Raw genomic sequence first — 27,994 nt, forward strand, 5'->3', positions numbered from 1 at the left:
TGTTTCCAAGCTTATCTGGCCGTGCAGCCCCGGGCAGAGGGTGGAATGTTGAAGCTCCTATCATGCCGTCATTACAGCGGCTCCAGTTCCGCCCCTGCTGCTGCTGCCCTTGCCGTTTTCCTCACCAAGTCTTTGCATTAACACATCGACACACACGCAAGGCACGGGCCAGCAGCCCTCGGAACACGCTGATCTCGGATGTCTTGTTTTGTTGTTTTCTTTAATTTGGAAAAGCAAGCAATAAGCTCTGCTCAAAGGTCGCTCCTTTCACAACCAGCGGAGCTTTCGATTTTCCTGAGAACTTCGTGAACAACGCAAAGGCAATTCCAAGAGACTCCCCGGCTATCCCAGGCCACCCCTGCCCAGAAGGGCGAACGAAGCGCTGACCCTCACGGCCCCGGCTCAGCCGGCCAGGCCCCGCCGCCCGGGCTCGGGGCGGGGCTGCGGGCGCAGCCATGTGGAGCCGCTACCGGGGGCTGCTGGGCCGCGGCCGGTGAGCGAGCGCGGAGCGGGCGGGGACCCTCCCCCTGCGCGGCCCCGGCCCCTGAGGGCCGCGGAGCTCCGAGCCCCTGCCCGGGCACGGGGCCCTGCAGCGCCGGGGCCGGTGTCGGTCGCGGTTGTTCAGAGCCAGTCGTGTCGTTTCAGGTCCCTGAGCCGGAGGGCGTGGAGGTGGAAGAGCATTGCCGCGAACGAGAGAGCGCTGCAGTACCGGGTGGGCGAGCAGATCCACGGCTTCACCGTGGAGCAGGTGAGTGCCGCCGCCGCAGTTTGCTCTGTTTGTGTACAGAAACTTCCAGTGCTTAGAAGGCACAGGGTGAGGCCAGGCGTCTGCGCATTAAATACTTGCTTTGGATGGTCAGTCATGAAAATGATTCAGGAGTTCCTTGTAGTTATTTCTCTGCAGACAAATACTTTAAGTGCCATTAGTATATATTCTTATAGGCAGCTAATTCTAGAGTAAATATTGCATCCCACGAGCTTGTATGTCTGCTGCCAATGTGATCATTCAGTGAGGCCTTCTAAAAGTCCTGACACATAACAGGACTTCACTGTATTGAGTGTGTTTTGATAAACGTATTCAAGTAATACGTTATTTCCTAAGATGGTTTTAATACCTGTGTTGGAAAGCTGCCATGGAAATATGTTGAATTTCTTTTTCAAAGGAAAAAAGCAGGAGTAGAGAGTAAAGGATATTTGTGCGAAATGATTGCTAGTGACAGAGCTAGTAGTACAACAGGGTCCTTGCTTTTCCTATCTGCCCTAGCCACTGATATATGCCTTGAATATATGCCTTTTGTTTTTGTATTTTGGATTGAATTCTGATCTGTACCATAAGAGTACAGTTCCTCAGTGGTAGTACATTTTTATTAGGTTGAAAATTAATTTAAATTTTATTTTCTATTTGTGTAATTATTTTTTCCCCTCAAACTACGGGAGCAAAAATTTATTTAATACTGTGTAAGCCACTATTATGTATAGGACCAACAAACTGTGATTCCTATATCATGCACAATTTATTTGATGTACCTAGAGTCACACTACATTATGGATGTTTTCTTCCAATGCAGGTGACAGCTGTTCCTGAGCTGTTCCTGACTGCAGTGAAGCTTAGTCATGATGGTACAGGAGCCAGGTATTTACATGTGGCTCGGGAGGACTCCAATAATCTGTTCAGGTAAGACATTAATATAGGTATTGCATGTTCAATCTCCACATCACCTTGTGTTTTTTCAGTTGTAATCTGGTATCATGGCTGGATTATTCTGTGATAACAGGGAGGACTGTATTTCCTTTGTAGGGCTTCTTAGAATTTTTCAGGTTGGAAGAGATATGAAGTCTGTTGTTCAATCTGCTGCTCAAAACAGGATTAGTGTTTAATAATTCAGGTTCAGTTCCTGCCTTGAAAACTTTCAGAGACAGATTATGCGACCATAACCTTCCATGAATTTTTTTTATTTGAGCCTTTTAGATAAAAATAAATGTATTTATTCATAAATGTATTTGCTGAAAACTGCTGTGCTAACTCCAGAAATAGAAGTGCAGAGGCTGTACTCCCTCTGAAAAAGATGGCTGAGCACTCAGGAGTCTGAAGAAGTCAAGCTCTGCTTCTGGTGTGTGCCATGTTAGCTGTTAGGCAGTGGTGGTGCTCCCATAGATCACAGGGGCAGGCAGGAGTGGCACTTCTCTCACAAAGCCTGCATTCCTCTCCGTGCTCTCTCTTGCAGCATCCAGTTCCGAACCACTCCGATGGACAGCACGGGCGTCCCACATATTCTGGAGCACACGGTGCTCTGTGGTTCCCAGAAGTATCCCTGCAGAGATCCCTTCTTTAAAATGTTAAACAGGTCACTGTCCACTTTTATGAATGCATTCACAGGTAAGTCCAAAGGAAATGATGCCACTTAAAATGCAAGAGGTTTTATTGCAGTACAGCTGTCTGTTGGCTCTCTTTTATTTGGCTTTGGAGAGTCATTATTATTGGGTGTGAATGTTGTGAGGTATTAAAAAGCTCACAAGGCAAGACAGCAAAATAAGTATTGTTCATTTGTCAGTTACAAAATCCCAGTAGAGCTGGAGCTTTATAGTATACAAAAATGCATTTAATTATTTATATGGATATATGGCTAAAGCAAAGTTTTCATGGTAAAATAGCTGCAGTGTTAAATATGTGTATTCCTCAGCAAAAATGCATTTCATCTAGTACGTTTCTTCTCTTCCAGTTATTTATATGGATGAGAAATTAAAAATCAACAAGGGCAAAATGCTTCTTAGACTTTCTAAAATTCTGATTATTTTTATGTTTATTGACATGCAGCTAGTGATTACACACTCTATCCATTTTCAACACAAAATCCCAAGGACTTTCAGAATCTCCTGTCAGTGTATCTGGATGCAGCTTTCTTTCCATGTTTACGTCAGCTAGATTTCTGGTAAGACAGTTTGAGATGTATGCACACCTTAAATTAAAAAAAAATAAATTCCCCCCCGCCGCCTCCCAAATCAACAAAACCTTCAAACTCTCAACACTTTCTGTTAATTTTTCAGGCAAGAAGGTTGGAGGTTAGAACATGAGAACCCATCTGATCCTCAGACACCTCTAGTGTTCAAAGGAGTTGTTTTTAATGAAATGAAAGGCGCATTTGTAAGTTTTGTGGATGTTTGGTTTGAGTTCTTACAGATGGTGAAGTAGTTTTAGCTGTTAGTTATCAATGGCATTATTGCACCACAGATTCCCATTCCTCCCTTTGAAAATTTAAGTCCTCAGTAAAGTCAACACTGTTGACTTTACTGTTTAATCTATAAAATAGATTTTATTTTTTAAAGTTAGCATGTCAAAAGTTTGTTTACATATAGAAAGGCACGTTGTTAATGGATTTTATTGTAAAATACTCTCTTATATTAGTATGGAACCATAGCTCATTTTATTAAAATACATGGAACTGCATGTGAGAAGGTTGTGTAAGTTAGAGCTCTGAGGTCTCATTGAGCACCTTTTGTCTTTTGAATATGTTTTGGTGGCTTTCACTGAAATATGGTGTTTTCCTATTAAGACAGATAATGAGAGGATATTTGCACAGCACCTGCAGAACAAAATCCTTCCTGATCACACTTATGGTGTCATTTCTGGTGGAGATCCATTATGTATTCCTGACCTTACATGGGAGCAGCTTAAGCAGTTCCATGCCACACATTATCATCCAAGCAATTCCAGGTATGTGAGATTGGTGACTTGCTTCCTAGGTTATTGCTTAGTGCTTTCTTTGTATTTTTGTGAGGAGAAAACCAGAAGCACAGTGTTTTTATCCATGTGGCCAGCAACAAAGATAACTTGGGCCCTACAGCAGTTAGAACAGCGTGGAATAATAATGTTAGCAATAATGTTAGGGGGTTAAGATACAAGCAGCAGAGATTAATCTAGGGGTTCCTGTCCTCTTTGAAGTAACACAGATTGAGTTAGAAGTTACAAATGAATGATTTTTCATTTCCTTCTGCATCATTGTGGTGAGTTCTAAATAATGCATAGTCATTTGATTCAGGTACTGATTTGGTTGGTATTAATAAGGTATTTAAACTGGAAGTCAATTTGAAAGTTACATGCAGGGAAATAATTATTTCTCCTGTACTAATATTGTGCCCCATGTGTTATGCTGATAAATTCACTTGTGGAATATCAGCTTGTGTCATGACAGTGAATTTACAATCTGTTGATTGTTCTCATCATCCCAAGCATCCTGCTGTAGTGGTGTTGAGATTTTAGTCAGGGGATGAGATTTACCTGAGGCACAGCTTGTGCTCATATTCGGTCCAGTGGAAGTCTTTTAGGTGTGGGAGTGTGTTTGGTGGAGTGACCCGTGGAACCCAGCCGTGTTTTATAGATAGACAAAACCTAGGACATGGATCATTGTATCTTAAAGTGTGAGAACCATAAGAATTTTCTCTTCTGAAACTTGGGAGCACTGGGTTTCTGGCTTCATTTACCAATTTTTTTTCTGGATCACTGTCTATACCTGCAACTGAACAAATTTGAACATAGTAAAACTGAGTGTAATGAAGATAATAAAGTGTTTTTTGGCCCACAAGCTGAGAAATGTGGGCTTTTATGAAGAGATTGTGAGTTCTGTATGTGTTGTATACGTTGAAGACCCACCAAACTATTTTCCACTCCAAATGTAACAGAATTACTGGAAAGCACATGAAATTCAGAGTATAATACAGGTAGCTGCTGTAAATTTCATATTAAATCAAGTGCTTAATGCCAATATTTTATTTGAAATGCAGATTTTTCACTTATGGTAATTTTCCACTGGAGCAACATCTGAAGCAAATACATGAGGAAGCATTGATAAAATTTGAAAGAATTGACTCAAATACTGACATCCCAAAACAGAAACTCTGGGATAAGCCTGTAAGTAAAACCAACAAACAAACAAAAACCACTAAATCCAAAACCCCCTCAGGTTAATATTTTAACCTAACCTGCTGGAGTTACTAATTTGCTTAGAATTGTGTAAATGAGCTGAAGTATTTTTATTTTTGGTTACATAGGAGACAAACTACAGTTACTTTTGAATTTCAGTAATGTAATGATTGCCTGCAGTTTGTTTTTCTCATTTCCAGTTTTCAAGTCCCTTGTCATTTGAAACACTGAAGCACTTATTAATGGAAAGCATTTAGGGCTAATGAAAGAAAAACTGGTTCTTGGTGTCAGGAAATATGCTTTCTAACGGTATCTAATCTTTCAGACATTGGTGTCAGAAATAATTTTCATCGTTTCTTCCTCCCACCTCCTCTTTTTCCTCCTTGGCTTGCCCAGAGGTGTAAACATTTCTTTCCAAAATAGCTCAGAATGTTATTTATGGCCCAACTTTCTTCAACCTCTCCTGTATTGTCCACTTTTAAACATTGAGATGCCACTCATTTTTTAAGATAATGTGTGTTGTGTATTTACTCATGGATCTTGAATTTATTCATGAGCATCTGTAAAATTATTTTAAATAATTGGAAATTTGATGATGAAGATGCAAGTTATTTTTTGTTTGTAACTTGTGCTGTGAGTTTATTGTGTATCATTTATTGTACTTTATAGAGAGAACACAGGGTAACATGTGGCTTAGACTCCTTTGCTGCTGATCCTTCCAAGCAGACCACTGTCAGTGTCAGCTACTTGTTGACAGAGTAAGTATATCAAAATGAAATTCTGAATAGAAGGTTCATTTTAGATCTCTAAGCAAGGTGCAGGCATGTTTCTTGTCCCCAGTCCCTCTTGATAAATGTCATCTCTAAAGAAAATAATGCCATGGGAAAATAGATCAGTCCTGCTTTAGTAAATAAAAGTTTAATTGCTGAATAATTTGCTTTAGCAGATAGACAGAAGAAAAATCAGGTGTTAATTTACAGAACCGTTCAGTGGATGAGACATTTGAAAACATTGTCTTCCTTTCAGTTCCCTGCCATGTGCAAGCTCTTCTGGATGACCCTGCCACTAACTTATCTCCCCTTGCAACCCAATTTAAATTGCTTTCCTGGTAGTTATAACAAGTGAAAGATGCAGAGCCCTCTTATTTCCCTAAGGTCTGATGTGGGCTTCACAGCTGACAGTTATTTCTCCCTTGCTCCCTCTACCTTTGTTTTCCAGTTCTTTTGAAATGGACTTCATGAAACTGGGTGTCACATATGGTTTTTAAGAAGTAATTGTTTTTCTTCAGTATTACAGACACTTTTGAAACGTTCACCCTCAGCCTATTGTCTTCACTGTTGGTTGATGGGCCGAATTCTCCTTTTTACAAAGCCTTAATTGAGTCTGGTGTTGGTACAGATTTTTCTCCTGATGTTGGGTAAGTGTTGCAATTCACATTTCATCACAATAAGCAGTGTTAGAAAAACTAAAAAGTACTTCTGAGTTGGAAGAACTCATCTCTTATACAGGCAATTTACACCAGAGTAATCTTATTTTAATATTAAAACATCATAAAAGTTTCTCCTGGTGAGCTGTAAAGCATTCTCAGATCTAACTGCTGTCTCATCAAAGTACTTGGATAGAAGCTAAGTTGGTTTAATCAAGGTTGTATTGTTTACTGCTTATGAACCATAAAAATGGATAGAATAAAATATGGACTACCTTCAGTGTCTTAATTTACATGGGTTTTCATCTTGGACATTTAAGTATTACTCTGAAGTGTTTGTGAGCTCTTCTCTGTAACTATGTTGCTTTTTTTGTTTTAGTTCTATGGTTTAGTAGTTTGTCACATGTGCCTTTGTGCAATCAGGTGCTGTTAACTTCCCATCACCTCAATAGAGAATTTGCCTTTTTTGTCAGCACAAAGAAGGAAGTGCTTTCCAGGCATGATTCATCTGTCTGATTTTTAGACTTGAGGGTGACAAAAATCATGCCTTTTTCTCCAGTGACTCTCTCGGGTGTTTGAGTGGGAAACCTTAATTTCTCACTCACCCATAATTTTAGTGTCTTACTCTACCTGCCTTGACCTGTTTCTACATGAAGTAGTTGGCTTTGTGCAAGTCCTGTGTCATGCATGCCAGTGTCGTGTAGACATCTTAATATTCCAGAGCATGGCAGTAGAAATCCCTCTTTAGACACTGAAGTAGAGACTGTGCTGTATTTTTTTGTCAGCTGGTCCTTTTCCAGGCTGGCTGGATTGATACAGAGTTGAACTGTTGAGTGAACTGGATTTAATTTGCCTTAGTGACTGTAGTGATGAATTTACAAGCCTAAGTTTGAGTCCAGAGATGAGTATTGCAGAATCCAGGGCCTGAGCCTGCCATTGAATTCCTTCTCTGGTTTTCAGACATGTAATAGTGCATGAGCACCTGTTGCTTTTTGTTTGTTGGCTTTGAACTTCTTGGTGTTCTGTGTTTCTGCAAATGCCATTTTGTCTCTCTAAAGATGAGCTGTGTGGTTAACTCTGCGTGACAGCTTGGACAGGATTGTCTTTACTGTTATATAATTTTTTTAATACAGTTGATAACAATTGCAGTTAATGTGGAAAACTTCACCTTAACCACTTACTTTACAATTACTGCTTTAGAAGTACTGTTCCACTCACCTGCTTAAGTAGAATGTTTGTGTTTGGTGTTACACACAGCTAAAATTTTCACCTTAAAAAGACTTCTTCATATGAAAGAAATTACAGATGCATGGGAAGATTAACAGAAAATACCAGCTTTACTTCTGTAGCTGTTTTTCTTTCTCTAAAACCATGTACTGTGTGTTCTCTTGACAGTGGCTACTACTACTGAAATTGAACAAAAAATGCTTTTAGGTTCCATTTCTTGCCTCTTTGATAATTTTTTTATATTCTACCAAGCTTTTAAATCTCGTGTGTTTGTGTATGTGGAAACAATGGGTCTTTTTTCCCTTTTGCTTTTGTTGGCAGCTTTAATCCTTGAGTTCTAGAACTTACCACTGTCTTGGTTATGTTTTACTCTAGGTTTAATGGGTCAACAAGAGAAGCTTATTTCAGTGTGGGTCTACAGGGTATTGCTGAAAGAGACATTGATACTGTGAAACAGATAATTGACAGAACAATTGATGAAGTTATTGTGTGAGTAATGCTAATTTTTAAAGAATATTCTTAGTTAATATAATAATATGTAGGCATGTAATAATACAGACTTGTATATAATAACATGCCTTAAAAATCTAGTTATATTACAATAAAGGCACCAAAGCAGAAGTAATATTGTTCAGTACTCTTACAACTTGTGTCTGCTACTTCCTTTATTGTAGTTTGTTCTCATCAGTGTAACCTTCAGGAGTTTAATGATGTTAGTTCAGTTTCTCTAAATGACAAACATGATTACATTATTTCATATATATTGTTATTCAGTGTGAAAGACATTATGTTGTAATGCTTCCTTTAGCAATCTAATAATTCATTTTCATAACTTCACTTAAAGTGATCAGTGTTAATGGATATGATTTCCTTCTCTCATCACCCCTTCCCAAAGGAAAGGATTTGAGGAAGATAGGATTGAAGCTCTACTTCACAAAATTGAAATACAGTTGAAGCATCAGTCTACGAGTTTTGGACTTGCCCTGACATCTGTAAGTTTGTGTGTGTGTTTCTTTTAATAATAGTTTAAAAAAAGTCTACCACCTATGTCTTTATAAAATACAGGGTCATTTTGTCAGCTCCTGATATGTAAAACTTTGCACTTAAGGGCTCTTCCTTTGTCATATTGTGTACATCTTTCTTTTCAGTAGCTGTCAGACTGTCTGTGGACTTCCCACTGTATGAGTTAATCAGGCAGTGAGCCTGTTGTCTTTGCCTGAATAGCAGCTTTGATTGTAGTTGCACTGGTTATTCTGTGAAGAGCATATCATACTGGCTCTGGGAGCTGTGTGCTTTGGCTGGATGCCTCTGTATTTTCTAGAAGCCAAATAGAAGCACTGTATTTTTCTGTGGACTTCAGGATTGTACTGCTGCAAGTTAATTTCTAAATTCACAAGGGAAAATGTACATTAATGCAGTTCTTGGCCTCAAATTTTAATACCAAACTGTTGTAGAAAATCCATTCCACAGCAGAATGTTGTGTCTTGAAGGAGTCTGCAAGTCATCTTATATTTGGAATGAGTGAGGTGCAGTATTTGCAGTCACTGTGGAAATCAGGGTGTCCTGCAGCCACTCATTCTTTAATCTCCTCTGTTCCTTTCTGCTCTGCAGCAACTTCAGTTCCTCAGTGGCTCTTTTGCTTTCTGTCTCTCAGGTGATGTACATTCTTTGCATGAGCAGGGTTTCATTCCTGGATATATACAGTTAGGCAAAGAGCAGAGCCCTGGATTAACAGGAGATTTGTAAATGGGTGAGCACAAACAAAAGTGGTTTCAAATCAGATTGCCATACAGCCAAATAGGCAAATTGTGGGTATTTAAGTGCCTGTCATGTTTCATGGTGAATCTGGCCAAATATGCCTGACTTTAATAGTCAGTACTTTCTGGCGTGTCTTCAGATGTTGCAACTAATTCTGTCTGATGAAATATTTGTGCAGACAACTTTATCCCTCAACATTTTTAAGTCAACTGCTATGCCTTCATTGTAGAAAAGAAAGCTCTTGTATATTTCTTGCTGTGAAAGACCAGTCTTGCAGCATTTAGTGTTAATACTCCCATAGAGGAGAGTTGTGTTTCAGTTTGTTTCCCTGAAATTGTGTTTTAGAAGTTGGCTTTGAAGAGGGCCTGCTTACAGGGACCTAGTTATAACTAAAGTGATCATAGGTATCACAGAATTGTTTGTTTTGGAAGGGACCTTTGAAGATCATCCAGGTCCAACCTCCCTGCCATAACCAGGGCCATCATTCACTAAATCCAGTTACTCAGGGCACTTTAGACATGTCTTCAAACACTTCCAGGGAATGGAGCACCCACAGCTTTGTCAGCAACCTGTTCCACTGTTTCACCATCCTCATAATAAAGAATTTCTTATATCCAATCTAAATCTATAATCTTTCAGTTTAAAACCATAGCTGCTTGTCCTGTCTGTACAGGATGTTTAAAAAGTATTTTTGTAAGCCCTCTTCCTATATTGAAGGGCCACAGTAAGGTCTCTCCAAAGCTCGCTCTTTCTCTAGGCTGAACAACCTCAAGTCTCTCAGCCTGTCTTTGTAGGAGAGGTGTTCCAGCACTTTGGTCATTTTTGTGGTCTTCCTCTGACCTACTCTAACAGGTCAATGTATGTCTTGCACTGCAGGCCCCAGAGCTGGATGTAGTACCTCAGGTGGGATCTAAGAGTGGAGTAGAGGGGCAGCATCACCTCCCTCGCCCTGCTGGTTATGATTCTTTGGTGCATCCCAGGATACAATTGGCTCTCTGGGCTGGGAGCACTCATTGTGGGCTCATTTCTAATTTCTCATCTACCTATATCCCCAAGCTCTTCTCTACAGGTCTGCTTTCAAACCTTAAATCACTAAACTTGTACTGATTATTGGTCATTGGGTCACTGGGTCCCCAGCCCCAGTGCAGGACCTTGCACTTGGCCTCATTTGAACTTCATGAACTTCATGTAGGTGCACTCCTCAAACCTGTCCAGGTCCCTCTGGGTGGCATCCTTTCCCTCCACAATGTCCCCCACACTTCTCAGCTTGGTGTCATCTGCAAACCTGCTGTGAGTTCCCTCACTGGCTGTGTAATTAGTGAAGATGTTGAATAGTATTGCACCCAGTACAGAGCCCTGAGGGACAGGCAGTGCTTGTTGCTGATCTCCCTTTGGATGCTGGCCATTGGAATGCAGCTGCTTGCATGTCACCATCCAGCCAATTCCTTATCCATCCCATGGTCCATCCATCAAATCCATATCTCTCCAATCTAACAATGAAGGATGTTGTGTGGGACTGTCAAAAGTCCTGTGAAAGTCGGGATAGGTTATATCAGGGTTGGTATTAGGAAAAAGCTGTTCACAAGAGGGTGGTCAGACATTGAAACAAGCTCTCCCAGGTGGCTGGGATAGAGTTAGATCTCTTCCCCATGGCTGGAAGGGCGCTGTGTTCTGGGTTTGTGCTGAAATCACAGGGGGTGTTTCCATTATTGCTCAGTGTTGGCACAGTGTCAAGGCCTTCTCTTTTTGTCCCCCTCACCCCACCAGCCAGGAGGCTGGTGATGGACAAGGAGCTGGGAGGGGACACCAGGGAACAATTGACCCCTAATGACCCAGGGGTTGTCCCACACCTTGCTCAGCAGCAGGAGCTGAGGGAAGAAGAAAAGAGGGGATTGGTGTTTGTCTTTCCAAGTCACCAGTATATGTGATGATGGAGCTCTGCTCTCCTGGGCATGGTGAACATCTGCCTGCCCTTGGAAAGCAGGGAATGAATTCCTTGGCTTGCTCTCCTCACACGCAGCTTTTGCTTTACCTGTTAAACTGCATTTATTTCAACACAAGTTCCTTCACTGTCAGCCTTCTGATCCTCCCCCCACATCCTGCTGTGACGGGCACAGTGAGTGGCTGTGTGGAGCTGAGCTGCCTGCCAGGGATGAACCATGACACTGAAGAAGTGATCATGGCCCCAAGCCTGTCAGTGCTCAAAAACTGCTTGGACAATGCTCCTACATGCTTGGTTAAACCTTCAGGCTGCCTACTGAGAACCAGAATTGAACTGTTGCAGTGACTCCACAACGGCCTCAAATGAGGAGTGACTGCTTCTGTGCCAGGAGGATTAGCTCAAGCATGTTCTAAAATAATACTCTGCTTTGGATCATATTAGGGGATTTCCACAGAATAGTAAAAAATAATTATTATTTTAAAATAGGTATTATTTTAAAAGTATTGTTAAATATTGAAGGCTTATGAACCTGCTTGTAAGTAAAGAGGTGAGAAAAAAGAAGGTGGAGAGAAGGTGGATTTTATACTTTGGTTTGGTTTTGGTTTTTCCCCATTCACACAGAGTAGAAATGGAGAAATGTTTGGTATCTTGCACTTGTGTTGTTTTGGAGAACTTTCAATAGCAACTTGAGCATACTCAAATTAGAAAATAAAAGAAATGTCCTGGGGATGTTTCTGGTTATTTAGTATTTTCTTTTTCCAAAGTCTCATCTAATTTGCGTACTTTATGTTTGAGTCACCTTCCTATAAATCATTTAACGTAGCTGATACAAAACTGTAGTATGTATGAACTACTTTGTTTCTACCACCTCTGTTTTCCTTTTTTCTTGAGCTGAAAAATTAATTTTAATGTGAGGGACTAAAGAATATGACAGTATATTTCCAGATATGCCCATACAAAAAAAAAAAGGTAATAATTTAAAAAATGGTGGTTTGGTATGGTGATATTAGAAGCAAGAATGGAGAGAGCAGGTTAGAGGTGGTGATGGAATAGAACCTTTATCTGAACAATATCTTTCCCCCTACAGCTATGTTAGGATTACTCACTCTGTGTCTGCTGTTCAAGTATAAGTGTTAAGGTGCTTTTGAAACACTGGTGCTGTCAGTTATAGAAATGCAGATGGATTGTCCTGCTTACCTAATTATTCTTTCCCATTCAGTACATAGCCTCATGCTGGAATCTAGATGGGGATCCAGTGGAGCTTCTGAAGATTGCAGATAAAGTCTCTCAGTTCAAGCAGTGTCTTAAAGAAAATCCCAGATTTCTTCAGGAAAAAGTTAAAACATACTTCAAGGTAGGCAAACCAACAGAAAATTGTATTGTATTAATTTTCAAACACAATTTTGTATTTGAAGTTAAACTGAAGGCTAAATTTTTTATCATATTGCCTGTTTCTAAGTGTGGCTTGGACAGCAACATATTCCAATGAAACATGCTAATTTTAATGGTTTAAATTTCCACTTTTCAAAGTGGAAAAAAATTATCTGGCTGGTCATTTGGAACCACATTTAAAAGAACACTGATAAACTGCTAATTTTGATTTCTGCTAACTGTGATTTCTGTAGAAGGGCACATCTTTTTCCTGATGAGAAGTTCAGATGTGAACAGAGAATTTTGGACTAGTGTGTTCCTTAGTGTTGACATAGCAAGGTGTGGCTCCTTTTCCTTGCAGAGGATTTGGTTTCAAGTAACATTGTCTTGGTGTTCTTCATGTTCATTGAACTGCTGTGTGAATCTTGCTGTCAGTGCCAATTACTTTCTACTCTTTCTCTTCTTTTCCTCTCCATATGTTCTTCTGTGGTTTTTGCAGAAATAAAAAATATCCAGTAAAGGCATTATAACACTGAATAGTTCTGAAGCCCTGAATTAGCTAATTCCAGAAAAGAAAATTCCAGTGATAGCAGTGCAAAAGTGGGGTTTTTGTGGGGTTTGTTTGTTTTGTTGGCTTTGTTTTGTTTGTTTGCTTTTCTTGGTAGGTTTTTGTTTTTGTTTTTGTTTTTTTTTTTAATTTATTTTTTTCCCCTTAGTCAACTTGTTTGTTTTGAAAGGCAAATTTAGTATAAGTAATGTCACCCTGTAACTGACTGGACTAAATCTGGGTTTTAATATACTCAAAACTAACAAGAGACAGTGGTATCAGTTTTCTTAAGAATATTTACTAGTGTCTCGTGGTAGTAGGGAGCTGTTAAGGTTTTGGCTTCTGTAGAGAAGAAATACAGGTGCATTTGTGAATGTCCTTTATGTTGAGGGTGCTGAGGCAAAGGCACATCTCAGTAGGAAATGATGAGAAAAGTTGGGTGTTCTTGCATCATAAGGTTATGCACTGTTGTACCTTGTGCTGGGAAATTATTAAAGCAGTCAGGCAGAGAGCAAGGGGGAGAATGCTATTCATCCTGTCCATTTTACTGTGGCTGGTTAATCTCACATTTCTCTCTTTAACTCTGTAGTCTTTTCACACAGGCACAGGGGAGATAAACTCGTAGAACAGAATCTGATTACATTGTCCCAAATTATTGCTGTCTGTCAGTGCCAGATGTTGCTGTTTGACTCCTACACTGAAATGGGCATTTTTTGAGGTTATTGTCTTTTGGCTGGCCTCCCTTTCCTATTATGGAAAATGGAAGCTGCTTGAGTAATTTCGATATTGAAATTCCACAGTCTGGTGTAAACAAAGAAGAATTCAGCAGCAGTTATGACACTTGTGTAATGCCTGGAGTTCTGTGGCAGCGAGGGTGACGTGTAAAGCATTTCTGAGCAGGATGAAGCATGCACATTCTACATCATTTGGGATCTCTGTGCACTCAAGCTTGGGCAGGTTGAAAGAGGTTGAAAATCAAAGCCTCCTGCATTTAACAGAATTTCCCCATCTTAGAACACCCTCCAGATAGAACTTACAGCATGTAGTCTTATGTGCAGTTGTTTAACCTGGATTTAATTAAACTAATGAGTATTTTGTGCTCTTGAGGGATTCTGACTCTAGAGTGAAACTTAGCAGAAGGCTGTTGGTGCTTGTTCTTGTGGTGGGCAGCTTCTTCCCCACAGCAGCTTGTTCTGTATGAAACCAAGGGTTCAGTCTGTGTGGTTGTGATACTTTTGATAACGTGCAAGCCGAATGATGCACAGACTGTTTATCTGCTGCTGGTGGAGCAACAAGCTGAGGCAAGGAAGTTGCGCTCAGAATTAATGCTTTGTTTTGGGTTATATTTCTGCAGGATAATCCCCACAAACTGATTCTGTCAATGAGTCCAGAGGAAGACTACCATGATAAACAAGCTAAAATGGAAGCAGAAAAGCTGGAAAAAAAGGTCAATGCACTTTCTGAAGAAGAAAAAACACAAATCTTTGAAAAAGGTTAACTTGCTTTTTCACATTTTTATATGTATAACCATTTTTTAGCTGTTTTGTAGAATATCTTAAATTCTCAGGTGCTCTCCAGCATTTGCTCTTAAAGGGATGGGGTTTTTTTTGTTGCAAATTGGTGTGTATGTATTACAGGGCTATGCAGGGCAGTGCTTACACTACAGTGGATGGTTGGTATATTTCATTAGTTTTAACAGTCAAAAATAGAATGATCAATGTCTTCATTAGGACAGAAAAAAGGAAACTGTTTTTTGTTTTAAAATACCAGTCTGTTTAACTTGCACTGGGTAGAAGGTGAATTCACAGAATCCCAGAATGGGTCAGGTTGGAAGGGACGCAGTGGGTGATCTGGGCCAGCCTCCCTGCTCGTGTCCTAGAACACATGGCACAGGATTGCATCCAGGGAATTCTGGAATATCTCCAGAGAGGGAGACTCCACACCCTCTGTGGGCAATCTGTTCCATGCTTGGTCACTGCACAGTAAAGAAGTTCATCCTCATGTTCAATTGGAACTTTCTTGTGCATCAGTTTGTGCCTGTTGCCTTCTGTGCTTTTGCTCAGCACCACCAAGCAGAACCTGGCTCCATCCTCTTGGCACCCTCTCTTCAGGTACTTACATACCATGTACCTTGAAGCTGTTTATTTATGAGCATGAGGTCTGCTCCATGCCCCTGTAAAGCTTACATTTTGTAGTTATATGTCTTACATTTTCTGGTTAAAAAGCCAGCTATAAAAGTAATGCTGGGTTTAACTTATTCTGGAGAATAACTTAGGCTTGAAAACCGTTTGCAGTCATCTAATTTTGTTAAAGCAGTGTCTAGTCACAGAAATCCTCCAAAAGTGTGGCGTTAATCTTCTGAAGCTTTGGTGTGTGACAGGAGAAGATAGGGGAGCCTCCTCAAGGAGGCTTTCTACTTACAGAGATAAATTGGAGAGTACTCAGAGGTGACCAGCTAGTATCTGAAAGTCTGAAATGTGAAAGTAATCACAACAATTTAGCTGCATCAGTGTTCTGGCAGAGCACTTGAGTAGGAGCTAGAACGGATTGGGTTAGAAAGAAGCTTCTTACCTGCCAGGTCTGGGTCGATGCTTGCAGAGCTGAGTGACAGGACAGACTGGCAGGTGTCACTTAAAGATTAAATTACATGTTACTGTAAACAGGTTGTGAAGAGGAGATTGGGAAGAAAATCTAACAAGAGTGTTCTCTTTGCTGTTGTTACATGCTAATCTGCAGAATTTGCTTTAGGAAAATATTTGCAAAATTGCTGATAGAAGACTCCAGACCTAACTCTTGAGTTTTTCTGCATCATCTCAGTAGGTTTTAGGTCTTGACAGCACTTTCATGACAAGCTGAAAATGACAATTTGCTATTCTCTTCTTAATAGGTTTGGAATTAATTGCTCTTCAGAGCAAACCTCAGGATACCTCTTGTCTCCCAGCTTTAAAAGTGTCTGACATCGAGCCCAAAATCCCCTTCACTGTGCTGGAGACAGCACTCACAGGTTGGTGTCACAGTGTCTCATGTCCCAAGGAGCAGCACTGTTGGGTTGTCCCCTGGCTGCTTGCCCAGCTGTGGCCCCTTGCCCAGCACACAGACTGGTTTTGTGGCCCATAGTTCTGCTCTTTTTCCTCACTCCAGCCCAGCACCTCTGGCAGACTGGCAGTGGATCTGCAGAGCCTTTGCCTCTGAGGGGCAGCATGGACATGGAGCAGCCTCCTGACCTTCCCAGGGCTCCAGGAGCTCCTGATGGCAGCTCCCTGCTGCAGGCATGCTCCCACCTTGCCCTGCCGTCAGAGGAGTCTCTGGCTGGCACATTCAGTGCTCTTGAGCAATCTCCTCACTTTCCAAAGGCTTACCCAGGTTGCACAGCTCTTGGCAGCAAGGGCAGCAAGCCTTCTTTACTGCTGTGCTTCCCTACCTGTTCTTACAGAATCTGAAATAGAGGAGCCACAGGGAAAAAATAAGTTATTGTAATTCCTCATAACTTCAGTGCATGTTTTTCCCTGCTTTGCTAGTGGTTTCCTCAGGGACTGATAGGAGATGGTAGTTTTGAATTTTGTTACAGTTCTGTTAAAATTTTGCAGGTAAATACAGTTCTTTCATATATTTCTAACAGATATTTTTCTTCAAAAATTATCAGCAAGTGTCAAGAGTGTTTAATTTTGATGCAAAAAGTGACCTGGTTTTGGGAAAATTCTAATGTCTATATTCTAATGACCTGGTTTAGGAAAAGTGTACACTGCAAGAAGCTGCTTTCCTCAATTTTTGAACAGATGAATGCAAAAATAAGAAACTTTTTGGCTTGTTCAGGAGCAAGTTACTACTTACTTGATTTGTTATTTCTCTATTAGAAGAATTCTCTTTTCAAATTGTCCAGGTGTCCATTACCTTACTGTGAACAGAAACAGAAAAACCCCTTTGGTCCAGCATTCAGTATAATGTGCAAAATGTAAACAAGAAGTGGCTGTGAAATAAAATTGTTCTTAATGGGATGTTCTTGTAAGAAATCATTTTACTTTTGTGTGTTTGTAGTAGGAACTGCTGGTTATTCTGTGCTGGTTATTCTTTGCTGGTTATTCTTTGCTTTTGTTTTTTATCCCTAGCTGATGACATTCCTGTGCAGTACTGTGCACAGCCAACCAATGGGGTGGTTTATTTCCGAGCTGTTTCCAGCCTGAACACGCTTCCTGAGGAGCTCAAGCCGTATGTGCCACTCTTCTGCAACGTCATTACCAGGTGAGAGGTTTGCTTTCTTAGAAGCTGAAGCAACAGGCTGTAATACAGCTTGCCAAAATACTAATACTGCCTTTAATAATTACAGCATCTGTTCTTACTATAAAAGGGAAAGGCTGATAAATTGATTTCCTGCAGAAAAAAGTCTTTATTCCTCAGTGTTGCTGAATTGTTTCCTCTTCTCCACCAGTCTGTGTTGCCTTTTTGCCCAGTGTCAACCCAAGCATTCCCTCAACAGACTGGAAAGTTTCTATAAATGAGAAATAGCCTAGCAGAGATTAAAGTTTTTGCTTGAATAGACTTCTGGTGCAATTGTGCCATGTGGGGACAGAAAGAGTGACCCCATCACAAGGGAGAGAGGAGGACAGAGCAGAACAAGTGACCTAGGCTGGGAGGAATTTGGTTTTATTCATGAGAACAATTTATGTTATTAATGTAGTTCTTAAGGATGTTGGTAGCAAGCCTGCACATAAAGCATGCTTTTTAATACAGCATTTTAAATTAGCAGGATGCTTTAATTGAAAAGCTTGGTGGGAAGTTTTTATAAGACATGAAGTATTATGTTTGCTTGATAATGCCCCAGATTGTTTAGTTGCTAAACTAGTATTGTCCTAAACAGACTAATTCACTAATGCTACATGGATTTTGGTTTTGGCATGCACTGAAAAGGGAAAAATCTCTTTTTTTCACAGGATGGGATGTGGAGCCCTTGATTACAGGGAACAAGCCCAGAAAATAGAACTAAAAACAGGTGGTATGTCTGTCAGCCCACATATCATTCCAGATGATTCACACCTGGATGTCTACGAACAGGTAAGCGAGTCAAAACCTTGCAGATGTTACACTTGCAGGAACAGTTCTGTAGTTAAGGGTCAGTCAGGGCTTCCAGGTACAGGGTCAAGCTAATGTGCATTGAAAGTCCTTGTAAGATATAAATTAGATAATTACAGGAACTGAGTGTTTTGTGTTAAGGGGAGTGCTTGATGTGGGTGTTGTGTCTAAGGCAGTGCTTTGCTAGCATCTGTCACCATATTTTTGACTGCTCCAAAATATTTTGGGAGCCGAGGGTAGGGGCCAGAACGGTGTGGTGTTACACACAAAGTTTGCTGTTAACGTGTTATGTCACTGTTGGCAGCATCATTAGATCTGTGTGTTGGGCGTAACAGTTCTGGCAATATTTCTTGAGATTTTTGCAAATTTGCTGGGGGTCTGCTCTGTGTGGATCCTGGAGTTAAATTAAGGAAATTCCCTTGGAGAAAGGTGCACCCCAGAACACAACTTGTACTTTATGGGAAAAAATATGAAATTTTGTGTCTGAACTGTTGCTTGCTGTTGAAAAGAAGAAATTGAGGAATTGCCAGGCTTGCTTTGTGAGAAGAGCAATCACATTTTATGTCTGCTCTCATTTCAGTAGCACAGCCTGCATTAGACTTTGTAATGTGTAGCATTAGGTTGGCATAATTACATCACTTCCATAAAAAGTTACTGTGCATTTCTTGGGCCATTGCTGTGGTTGTTTTGTGTGAAGGGTTTTTTGTGTTTTGTTTATTTTTTTCCTTCAGGGTGTGCTCTTTTCATCTCTGTGCTTGGATAGAAATCTGCCAGACATGATGAATTTATGGAGTGAAATATTTAACAAGTACAGTACTTTGGGTTTTGTTTATTTGTGGGTTTGCATGTGTTTTGGGGTTCTCTTTTTCGCTCTTCCCACAATCGTTCTTCTCTTCTTAGAGGTTCTACTTTGGGATTTATTTTCATAATTCTATCTCTAATGTCTTTCTAAACTTATGTATTGCATCAAAAGCATGACTGTATAGTGGATTAAATGGACAACCAACAGTTTAAATGCACTTTGAACTTGGCATGATGAATGATTCAGTAAAATAAATTTCAGTGATGTCCTTTTGCATGAGACCTGCTTGTATTCTTTTTCAGCCCAAGATTTGAGGAGGAAGAACATTTCAGAGTGCTGGTTAAGAAGACTGCCCAGGAGCTGTCAAATGGTATTCCAGATTGTGGGCATTTATATGCCTCTATTAGAGCCAGCAAAAACCTTACACCTTCTGGAGAGCTGCAGGAAATGTTCAGTGGGATGGATCAGGTGAGAAGTTAATAGTGCCCTTCAGCAAGGCCCAAATCCTTGACTGTGGAGTTACAGGCTCGTTTGTGTTAATTCTTCCTGTTAATTTAATCTGTGGTCTTTCTGCCTTCCCTTCCTGCACAGGTGAAATTGATGAAGAGAATAGCAGAAATGTCTGATATTAAACCAGTACTGCGCAAACTACCACGGATTAAGAAGTATTTATTAAACAGTGACAACATCAGGTGAGCTAAAAAGAAAGGGACATTTTGGTTAAACAAAGGCCATGGCCTGTGAATAATGCTTTTCTCAGTGCACCTCAAGGCGTACTGGGGTTTTATGAAATGAGACGTCCATGGGAAGACTACAGAAATGTTTAATTTAAATTCCCCTTGCTTACAGAGAAATAGATATGGTAGCTCACTTTGTTCAGTTTTTAAATGGTTTAAATGGAGAAACTTGCAGCAAATTTTGTAGGTAACAGTTGTACCCAAAGCTTGTAAGTGACCGGTGCAATTTTACAGAAATAGTCAAAAATCTGCCTTTTACTTTTCTCTTCAAGGTGCCCATTAGACAAATACTGTTAAATTGTTTTGTAGCAGTTGAATATAGTTTGATTTGGATTTTTGTTTCGCTCCTAAAAGGAGAGCAGTGACATTCTGAAACTTGATTTATGCGTGTATTGGAAAAGGTAAAGAGAGCACATTAAGGAGTTTAAAGTCAGATGCATGAGTTCCAAAGATGGGTCTGTTTGAAGTGACATAAGTTGCAAAGTTTTGTTTTTTAAAGCATGAAATGATAAAGGAAATTATGTAGATATTTGTAGTGTTCAAAAGCATGTTAGGGCTGCCTGTAAAGAGAGGATAAAGAGGGCATTATTTTCCTTCAGAGACCTTTTTGTTTGCAAAACTGAGCTAGTCCTGTCTTGTGCACAGAAGTGGTTTGACAGCTACTGCTCAACTTTTGGTCTGAAAGTGTTCTAGGATGAGCAAAAGAACAGCAATTGGACTGTAATTCTTTTTTTCCACATTAGATGCTAGATTGAATATATTGCCTTTCTCTCTGTTAATGATTACCTGAGATCACTGACCTAACATTCTGATGATTTAATAGAAAATATTTAGAAAGACAAAGTGGTACAAATTATAAAAGACTTTCTGAAAACACAAAACCATACTTAAAAACTTGATATGTATTTTTGATAGATGTTCTGTGAATGCAGCACCTCAGCAGATACCAGCAGCGTCTAAAGAAGTAGAGAAATTTCTAAAGGGCATAGCCAGAAGTAAAAAAGAGAGAAAACCTGTTCGTCCACATGTGATTGAGGTGAGAAATTGTCATTTGTGATTAGGGCATGAAATACAATTGACTTGATCATGTCAGTACCATTGTGCAGTTAGAAAAGTTTGAGCTCAGATATTGTGTCCATGTAAAGATGTCTGAAGAAATCTGCCAGACATCTGTGATCAGCTGCTCTGTGTTTTGCCATGGAGTGTCTTCACTGCAGCACAGTGGACAATAGAAATGCAGGAGATCAGCTGTTAAGCCTTACCCTGGGGTTACTGCTTCAGCGTGGGATGTGGAAAAAGAATTTCTTCCTTTCCTTGTTGCATAAAACTTTTAGCTGAGCTTTACTTGAAATGGTGGCCAAAAGCAAATAGGGCATGATGTGCAGCTCCTCAGTTGCATATGAGTTTGTTTTGTTATCAGGGTGTTCAGGACATTTGGCACAAAATATGCTTGATTTAGTGGAGTTGACAAAGGATCTGCTCTGTCACTATACAGATCTGTCTTAATTTCTGATGAAACTGGAATCTGCTCCCAGTTCCTTACCCCTGAGTGAAATGATAGTTTGTAACTTTATGGGCCTCATTTAATCAGGGTCTTGATGTCTCTCAGTGCCAGACTTCTCTTGGAAGAAAATAATTTGGCATTGAAAATATATTTGGCAGTTTAGAAAATATAAAGAAGCAATTGAGTACCTTGCTTATGTTTGTGAAGGCATGGTTTGATAATTGCCTTAGAGAGGTTTGAGTGGAAGGGTTTGCATTTCTAGTAGTCTTGGTCTAAATTGTTAAATCATGTTTTAATATGAGAACTGGCTCTCTTGTAGAAATCTTCGGAAGTGAAACCTGTGGGAAGTGAAATGGTTACTGGTTTGCAGATCACAAGGAAATTAGTTAATGTAAGTACATTATTGGTGAGGGATATTGGTATTGCAAGGCTGTTACTGGTGGTAATGGTCCATCTTAAACTGTTACAGAAGCAGTGAAACATAATTCATGGCCTTCAGTTCCACGATTAACCATCAAACTCAGTCACTTCCAGTTAGTCCCTTCCTTTCCTTGGCCTCGTCCCTAAATGATTCTCAGTGAGAGTGACACCTCACAGAAGAGCATTAGTGAAAATTAGGTGCAAATGAAGATCTGTATTTGGCTGCAGGAATGAAAGGCATACCCTGAACTCTCCTTTTAGAAGAGAGGGGCAGGGAGAGCTCAGCCCAGTGCTGCAAATACACTGCTCGGCCCAGCCAGAGTTGTGTGAGGATCTGCGAATGGGGTTTCTGAATTTAAGAAAGGATGGGAAGTTCTGAAATAGTGATGCTGTTGGTGTGTAAGGATCTGCTTGTGGCTAAGTGAGCACACAAGCAGATGATGTGTCAAAGAGGTAAAGGGCTGTGCTGAGGCCCAGAGACATTCCAGGGACTGGAAGGTTGGAAGTGAGGTTGTAAGCAAGAATTGAGTCTGTTGCAGGGTATGTTTGAGCAGGAATTTATACTACAGCGGCTGTCATAAATAGCTTACTTTTTTTGTGGGTGCACAGTTCCTGACTCTGTTTTCAATGTCTAGAATGGATGGGTTGGGATATGATGTGGTGACATGTACATGTGTGACACAAGTGGAGAGTTACAAACACGTGTTTCAATCAAAGTAAATCCGTGGCTAAATCCAAACTCCTTGGTAGTGATTGAAAATCTGCAAAACTGAGAAGGGGGGCTGCAAGGATGGGTAGCTGGTCTATGGTGTCCCCTCTCCTTTAGTTTTCCAAGGCAACTCTTTGTACTGGATTGCTGATCCAGGAACAGGCACAGGGGCAATGTCACTGGTTGCAGGGTAGGATAAGTGGCAGCTTTAGCATTTGTGTGTCTGTATGTTTGGCAGAATTTCTTAGCTCTCAAAAAAGTCAAAGTTATCAGATGGGTAAATGGTCTCTGCTGCTGTGACAATAATGTGTTCTTCTCCTAGGATCCTACTTTCAAGCCTTGCCAGATGAAGACCCATTTTGTACTTCCCTTCCCAGTGAACTATATCGGGGAATGCATTCGAACGGTTCCCTACACAGCTGCAGACTATGCCAGGTGGGAAGCACAACGTCAGGGAGCTCTCTGTGCACTGCACAGCACAAAGCAAAACAGAAAGGGTTGGGCTGACTGTGGAAAATGGAGTGTTGATAGAAAATGATTTGCAGTGCATTTGTCACAAAATCTGTACAAAGCAGCTGTTGCAGGGCTGGACCCAGAGCAGCCCTGTGAATGCTGAGATTAAGTGATGAGGGGCTGCTGTCCCCTACCCTGGAATAAACAGCCCTGTCTACTTGGATGTGTCTTGAGTTGACAGTCGTGTTGCATGTAACAAAGTTCAGTGCCCCTCTTCAGTGCCCATCTTACAATGATGTGACATTATTCAGCTATTATTAAATAGTGAGCATTGCTGTTGAAACTGTCATAGAGTACGGGCAGCAGTGCATTGCAAATGGGGATCTGGGTGAGCTTTAGAGGCAGTTGAGGCTATTACTCTTGCCCAGTTCACATCTTCACTGCTTCTCTTTCTCTCATTTCAGCCTTCGAATTCTCGCGCGGTTGATGACAGCTAAATTCCTACATACAGAAATCAGAGAGAAAGGAGGGGCTTATGGTGGAGGTGCTAAGCTTAGTCAAAATGGCATATTCACATTCTACTCCTACAGGTAACAGTGCATTTCTTTCCTCTTGATGGCTAAGGGGACCACTGATTGCATTTCGCTGTGTCTTATTTTTGACTTCCTTGTAGCAGTCTTTCAAGAAGAAGTGAAGTAAAAGGGATGAAATGAAGTGAGTGATTCAGTGCTAATGAAGTTAGATTGCCCAATAAAACCATCCTTGCTTTATCTTGTTTGTATCCTTGGGAAAGCTTAATTTATCTCTGCTGGTAGCAACCACTGCTGCACCTCTGCACTTCGGTGTTTACTGTCTCAATCTCAGGTTTATGTATAACTGGCTTTCACTTGTTTATTTCTGGGTTAAGGAGGCCCTAAAAAAGTAAATTAAAGACTACTGTAAATTTGAGACCATGAAGTAGAATGGTGATGTTCCTTAAGGTGCTGAGTTTGAAAATATGCATCTTCCTTAAAGCAACTGGCTGAAATCACCAGAGATTCAGCAGAAAGCATTGCTGGTGATAAGCTAGAACGACTTGTTCCTTCTCTTCTTCTCTTTTGCCAGTCCAGAACAGTTACCCTGTATTTAGCTTACCGAGGCACTTTCTGATGAAATTTGAACTGGAGGTATTACAGTTGTAATCCCCACTAGCACTGTTGTGTGGATGGAGTCCTGGCTTCAGTCGTTTTCCTAGCCCAAAGGCAGGCTGGCACAGTGCTTGGTCAGGGTTCCTGACTGAGGTTTGAGCAGTCTGGCCTTTCTGTGAAGTTTCAACATGGTAGGACTTGTCCTTGCCAGTAGTAGTTAACCTGTGACACCTGTTTTACAGAGAGTAAAAACAGGTGTGGCAAGAAAAGCAACAGAGAGAAGATAGGGCATATCATAAATATTCCTGGTGTGGGCAGTAATGGCAGTGGTGCTTTTTGAGCCCACTGTGAACAGCTTACCTCACCTGCTTTTATTACACCACTTCTCTCTGCACCATCTTGGAACTACTTTTAGGCAGTTGAAGTTCTGTAGCTGTGTGTCTAAAATTCTGAATCTGCTTGGTTTGTAAGACTACTTTGTTCTGGAAAAGAAATGCAAAACCAAACTCCAGAATCTCTTTTTGTATGAAAAAAGGAAGTTTATAATTTGTTTTTCCCCATGTGTGATGCATAGTAAATTATGAATGAAGTGAGAATAAAGGAATTTTGGTTTTTCATTTTGTAAGACTGAACTAATTAATTTTTATGTTTTCTTTTTCTTCTAAGAGACCCAAATTCATTAGCCACCTTGAAAACATTTGAAAAAGCAGTTGAATGGGCCAAATCTGGAGAATTCACACAGCAAGATATTGATGAAGCTAAACTAGCAGTGTTTGCTGCTGTGGATGCACCAATAGCTCCTTCAGACAAAGGTACATTCTCATCATACTCCCAGGTTGTCAGTGTTTATTTGCTTTTTAATTTAAGTTTAAAGGGAAGAAAACAGTTTGCTAAACTGTGTTAGATGATAAAATTTGTGTTTGGAAGATGAGAGATAATGACAGTGTCAATGAATCTATTGATTCCTGTTGCTCCTATTCAGAAACACTTCATCCACTCAGGTTCTGCTGAAGTTTTGTGTTACTGCTCCTCTGCATCACATGGAGGTAGATTGAGGAAATTATTTTAGGTTTGGAGAGCATTATATGCAGACAAATGAAAAGAAATACTGGTCCTTTGATTTAAAAAGAGCTGAGGGATTACTTTCCTGACTCAAGCAGGCATATTGACTGTGAATGTCACTAGCCCTTTGTGCATATGTTCTCTGAAAAAGTTAAAGCACAGAGGTCTGCTGGGGTGGAGGGTGTTTTAGCTTCTTTGCAGATCTGCACTTTCATGATGCATTGGTAGTATCTTTTCAGTTTACTGACATGTAGCTTTGCTGTCCTCACTTGTTCTCTAGCTGAATTTCAATCCAAAACTTGCCCAGTTAAAACACGTTTCCTTCTCATACACAAAGGAATGACAAGGTTAAGATGAGCATTATTTTAAAATGTGTTTGTATGAGCACTAAGTTTTTAAACAGGAGCACTTCAAATGAAACTTTTACCTGTCAGGACCTGGTTTTGGTCTGGGCAGTTAAAAAGCAATTGGTGTGAAGTGCACACGAGTGCAGTGCCTGCACTCTGGGTGTTGGTGTCAGCAAGGGATGACGAGCATTCTTTGGCATTTGAACACAGATCTTAACAGAGCACTGAATAGGAGAGCTCTGTTCCAGAGGCCTGGGAACTGGTGCAAGGAATGCCTGTCCCTTCATGCTTTTGAGTCACTGGAGCACTGCAGATGGATGTGAAAACTTTACCTGGCTGGGAAGTCAGCCCTGCCTTGGGCAGGAGCTTGGACTAGTTGACTCAAATCTTCCCAGCCACCTTTATTTCCCTATGGTTATTTGCCTGACAAAAAGCTTTTCTGTGATTATTTTGGAGTTCTCTGGTTGTTCAAGGAGCGATTAAAATGCTGTGAGCAAGTACTCCAACAAAACATTAAAGCATTTGTATGCAGATTTCTGTGTGTAGTACAAAACTGTGAGCAAACCTTCACGTTGCAGATACATCACAACTCATGGGAAATAAAATAGTTCCAAAAACAGAAGCTTCATGAAATGCAGTTTGTTTAAAGTTGTTAGAACTGACACTCTTCAGAATGAATTATGTCTAAGTTTCCTGGACCACTGTTATGTTCAGATTTTTGACATTTGCTAAAATAGAATTGCTTTTTTCCTAAATAGGAAACTGTTACTGCCTCACCCTGGTTTTACTGTGCTTGATTCAGTTGGGTATTCTCTCAGCATGATGGTTTGATGGAAGCCTCTATTCCTTTTGAGCACACATTCCTATTGTAGTTTGCTCTCATTCCTGCACGTGGCTGTGACAGATTGCAGTGCACCAGAGCAGTGTGTGGTTTTGTTTTCTTTTCCCTAGGAATGGGTCATTTCTTGTATGGGATTTCAGATGAAATGAAGCAGTCGCACAGAGAACAACTTTTTGCTGTCAACAGTGATAACTTGGTTGATGTATCAAACAAGTAAGCCTGTGCTCAGTTGTCATATTTAAGTTACTGGATTTCTTCCCTTGGTCTTTCATATTAATTTCACTATTTTCTTCTGTAACCTAGAAAAGGGTATGTTAATTGTATCCTGTTTATTGCATGTTTAGCAGATGTAATTCCCTCCTACACTCTGAGTTTATAGGAGACTGGGTTTGATTTACTTTTGAAAGGCCCAGAAACTGTCTGGGTAGACCAAATGAGTGCACTGTATGAACTGGTTCTACTCCACCTGTAGCATTTTATGTGCGACTTCTGAATTCCACTGTAGATATAAGAATTCCACTACAGCCAAGTGCAGGGTTAAGGAGAGACTGTTGTGATGAGTGGGAACAACACAAGTTGTAGCAAACAACACTCTTCCTGAGATGGGAGTATTTTTAACTTTGACAGCAGAGCTGTGGTTAACCAAATGTAGCAGTTTCTCACTTGTTTATGTGGTGTTTTTTTTTTTTTTATTTCCAGGTACCTTGCAGCTGGGAAGAGCACTCGTGGTCAAGCTGTACTTGGCCCAGAAAATGCAGATATCACCAAAGATCCCTCATGGGTCAAACGATGACTTTGGCTTTTCTCTGAGTGTTCAGCTGCAATCTGACTACAGCTGCAATCTGCAATGTGTGACTACAACACTAGGGGTTTTTAGTAAATTTTAGCAGTGCTATGGTCCAACTGAAATAATCACTGCTGGTTTTTAACAGTGTTCACCAAACCAGTTAGAAGCTCCCCCTCTCAAAATAACGATGTGAAAAATTTTCTAACCATTCAGTATTTAAGAGCAAGAATTACATGCTCTGCATGGCAAAGACAGACCTTGATCTTCTACTAAAGACTCACTCCTCCAATCACATATGAATACTATATAAATGAAATATTTTTGTATATGTAAAACTCTAGTTTTAAATGGTGTTTTGTTTGAAATCATGTCTGCTATTGGGTATATAAAGAGCTGTCTCATACTGACAGATTTCATTCTGTGGTGTGGTAATTCCAGCTGCCTTTGCATAAGCCACCTCCAGCCTGAGCAGTCTCTGACATTACATTCCACCAAGCTGAGTGTACGGTGCAGTGGGAAAACCCCTAATCAGTCAGGGGTGTCTATTTTGTATCAAGTTCAGTTTAGCTTGACAGTTTAGGCAACGTTCAGTCAGATTTTGGTATGCCACGATTTAGTATTTACCTTGTTGTCAAGGTCCAGTTAACATAAACTAGCATGAGAAAACATTTGTGAGTGTTTTTCAGCCTCATTGCCCTTTCTGATCAGTACTGGGGGTGTTAATCTTAAAGAAGCTCTGAGAAAAAGGAAACATGAAGCAAGGGCCAGGTTACACCCTTACGAATCTGACTTTGCTAAAGCTGTTCTTCCCCACTCCCAACCCCAAGAACTAGTTTTATCATTCCTGTACAAGGGGAAATTATTCTAACTCCTAGCCTGATCCTGAAGCCGCAATGAAAAAACACTTGCCCTGGTGTGACTAACTACTTCCTGCAGAGCTGAGGAAGGA

At 40.5% G+C, this 27,994-nt stretch overlaps 1 protein-coding gene across 1 annotated transcript; it reads left to right on the forward strand.

Annotated features, from left to right (window-relative positions):
- The first annotated feature begins 422 nt into the window (after positions 1–422).
- Positions 423–27,456, forward strand: PITRM1 (pitrilysin metallopeptidase 1). Its single transcript, XM_039713888.1, has 27 exons — positions 423–493; positions 646–748; positions 1,569–1,675; positions 2,226–2,377; positions 2,816–2,930; positions 3,046–3,142; positions 3,552–3,712; positions 4,780–4,906; positions 5,588–5,676; positions 6,207–6,335; positions 7,947–8,060; positions 8,467–8,563; positions 12,491–12,625; positions 14,544–14,682; positions 16,077–16,193; positions 17,296–17,428; positions 18,118–18,238; positions 18,988–19,064; positions 19,361–19,526; positions 19,650–19,750; positions 20,711–20,831; positions 21,619–21,690; positions 22,751–22,863; positions 23,346–23,471; positions 24,675–24,820; positions 26,369–26,471; positions 26,958–27,456. The coding sequence occupies exons 1-27, from the start codon at positions 456–458 to the stop codon at positions 27,049–27,051; spliced, it is 3,093 nt and encodes a 1,030-aa protein (XP_039569822.1). The 5' UTR covers positions 423–455; the 3' UTR covers positions 27,052–27,456.
- Positions 27,457–27,994: the final 538 nt, after the last annotated feature.

This window comes from Passer montanus, unplaced genomic scaffold, assembly GCF_014805655.1.
Source record: "Passer montanus isolate IOZ18808 unplaced genomic scaffold, ASM1480565v1 scaffold10, whole genome shotgun sequence".
NCBI classification, from domain to species: domain Eukaryota; kingdom Metazoa; phylum Chordata; class Aves; order Passeriformes; family Passeridae; genus Passer; species Passer montanus.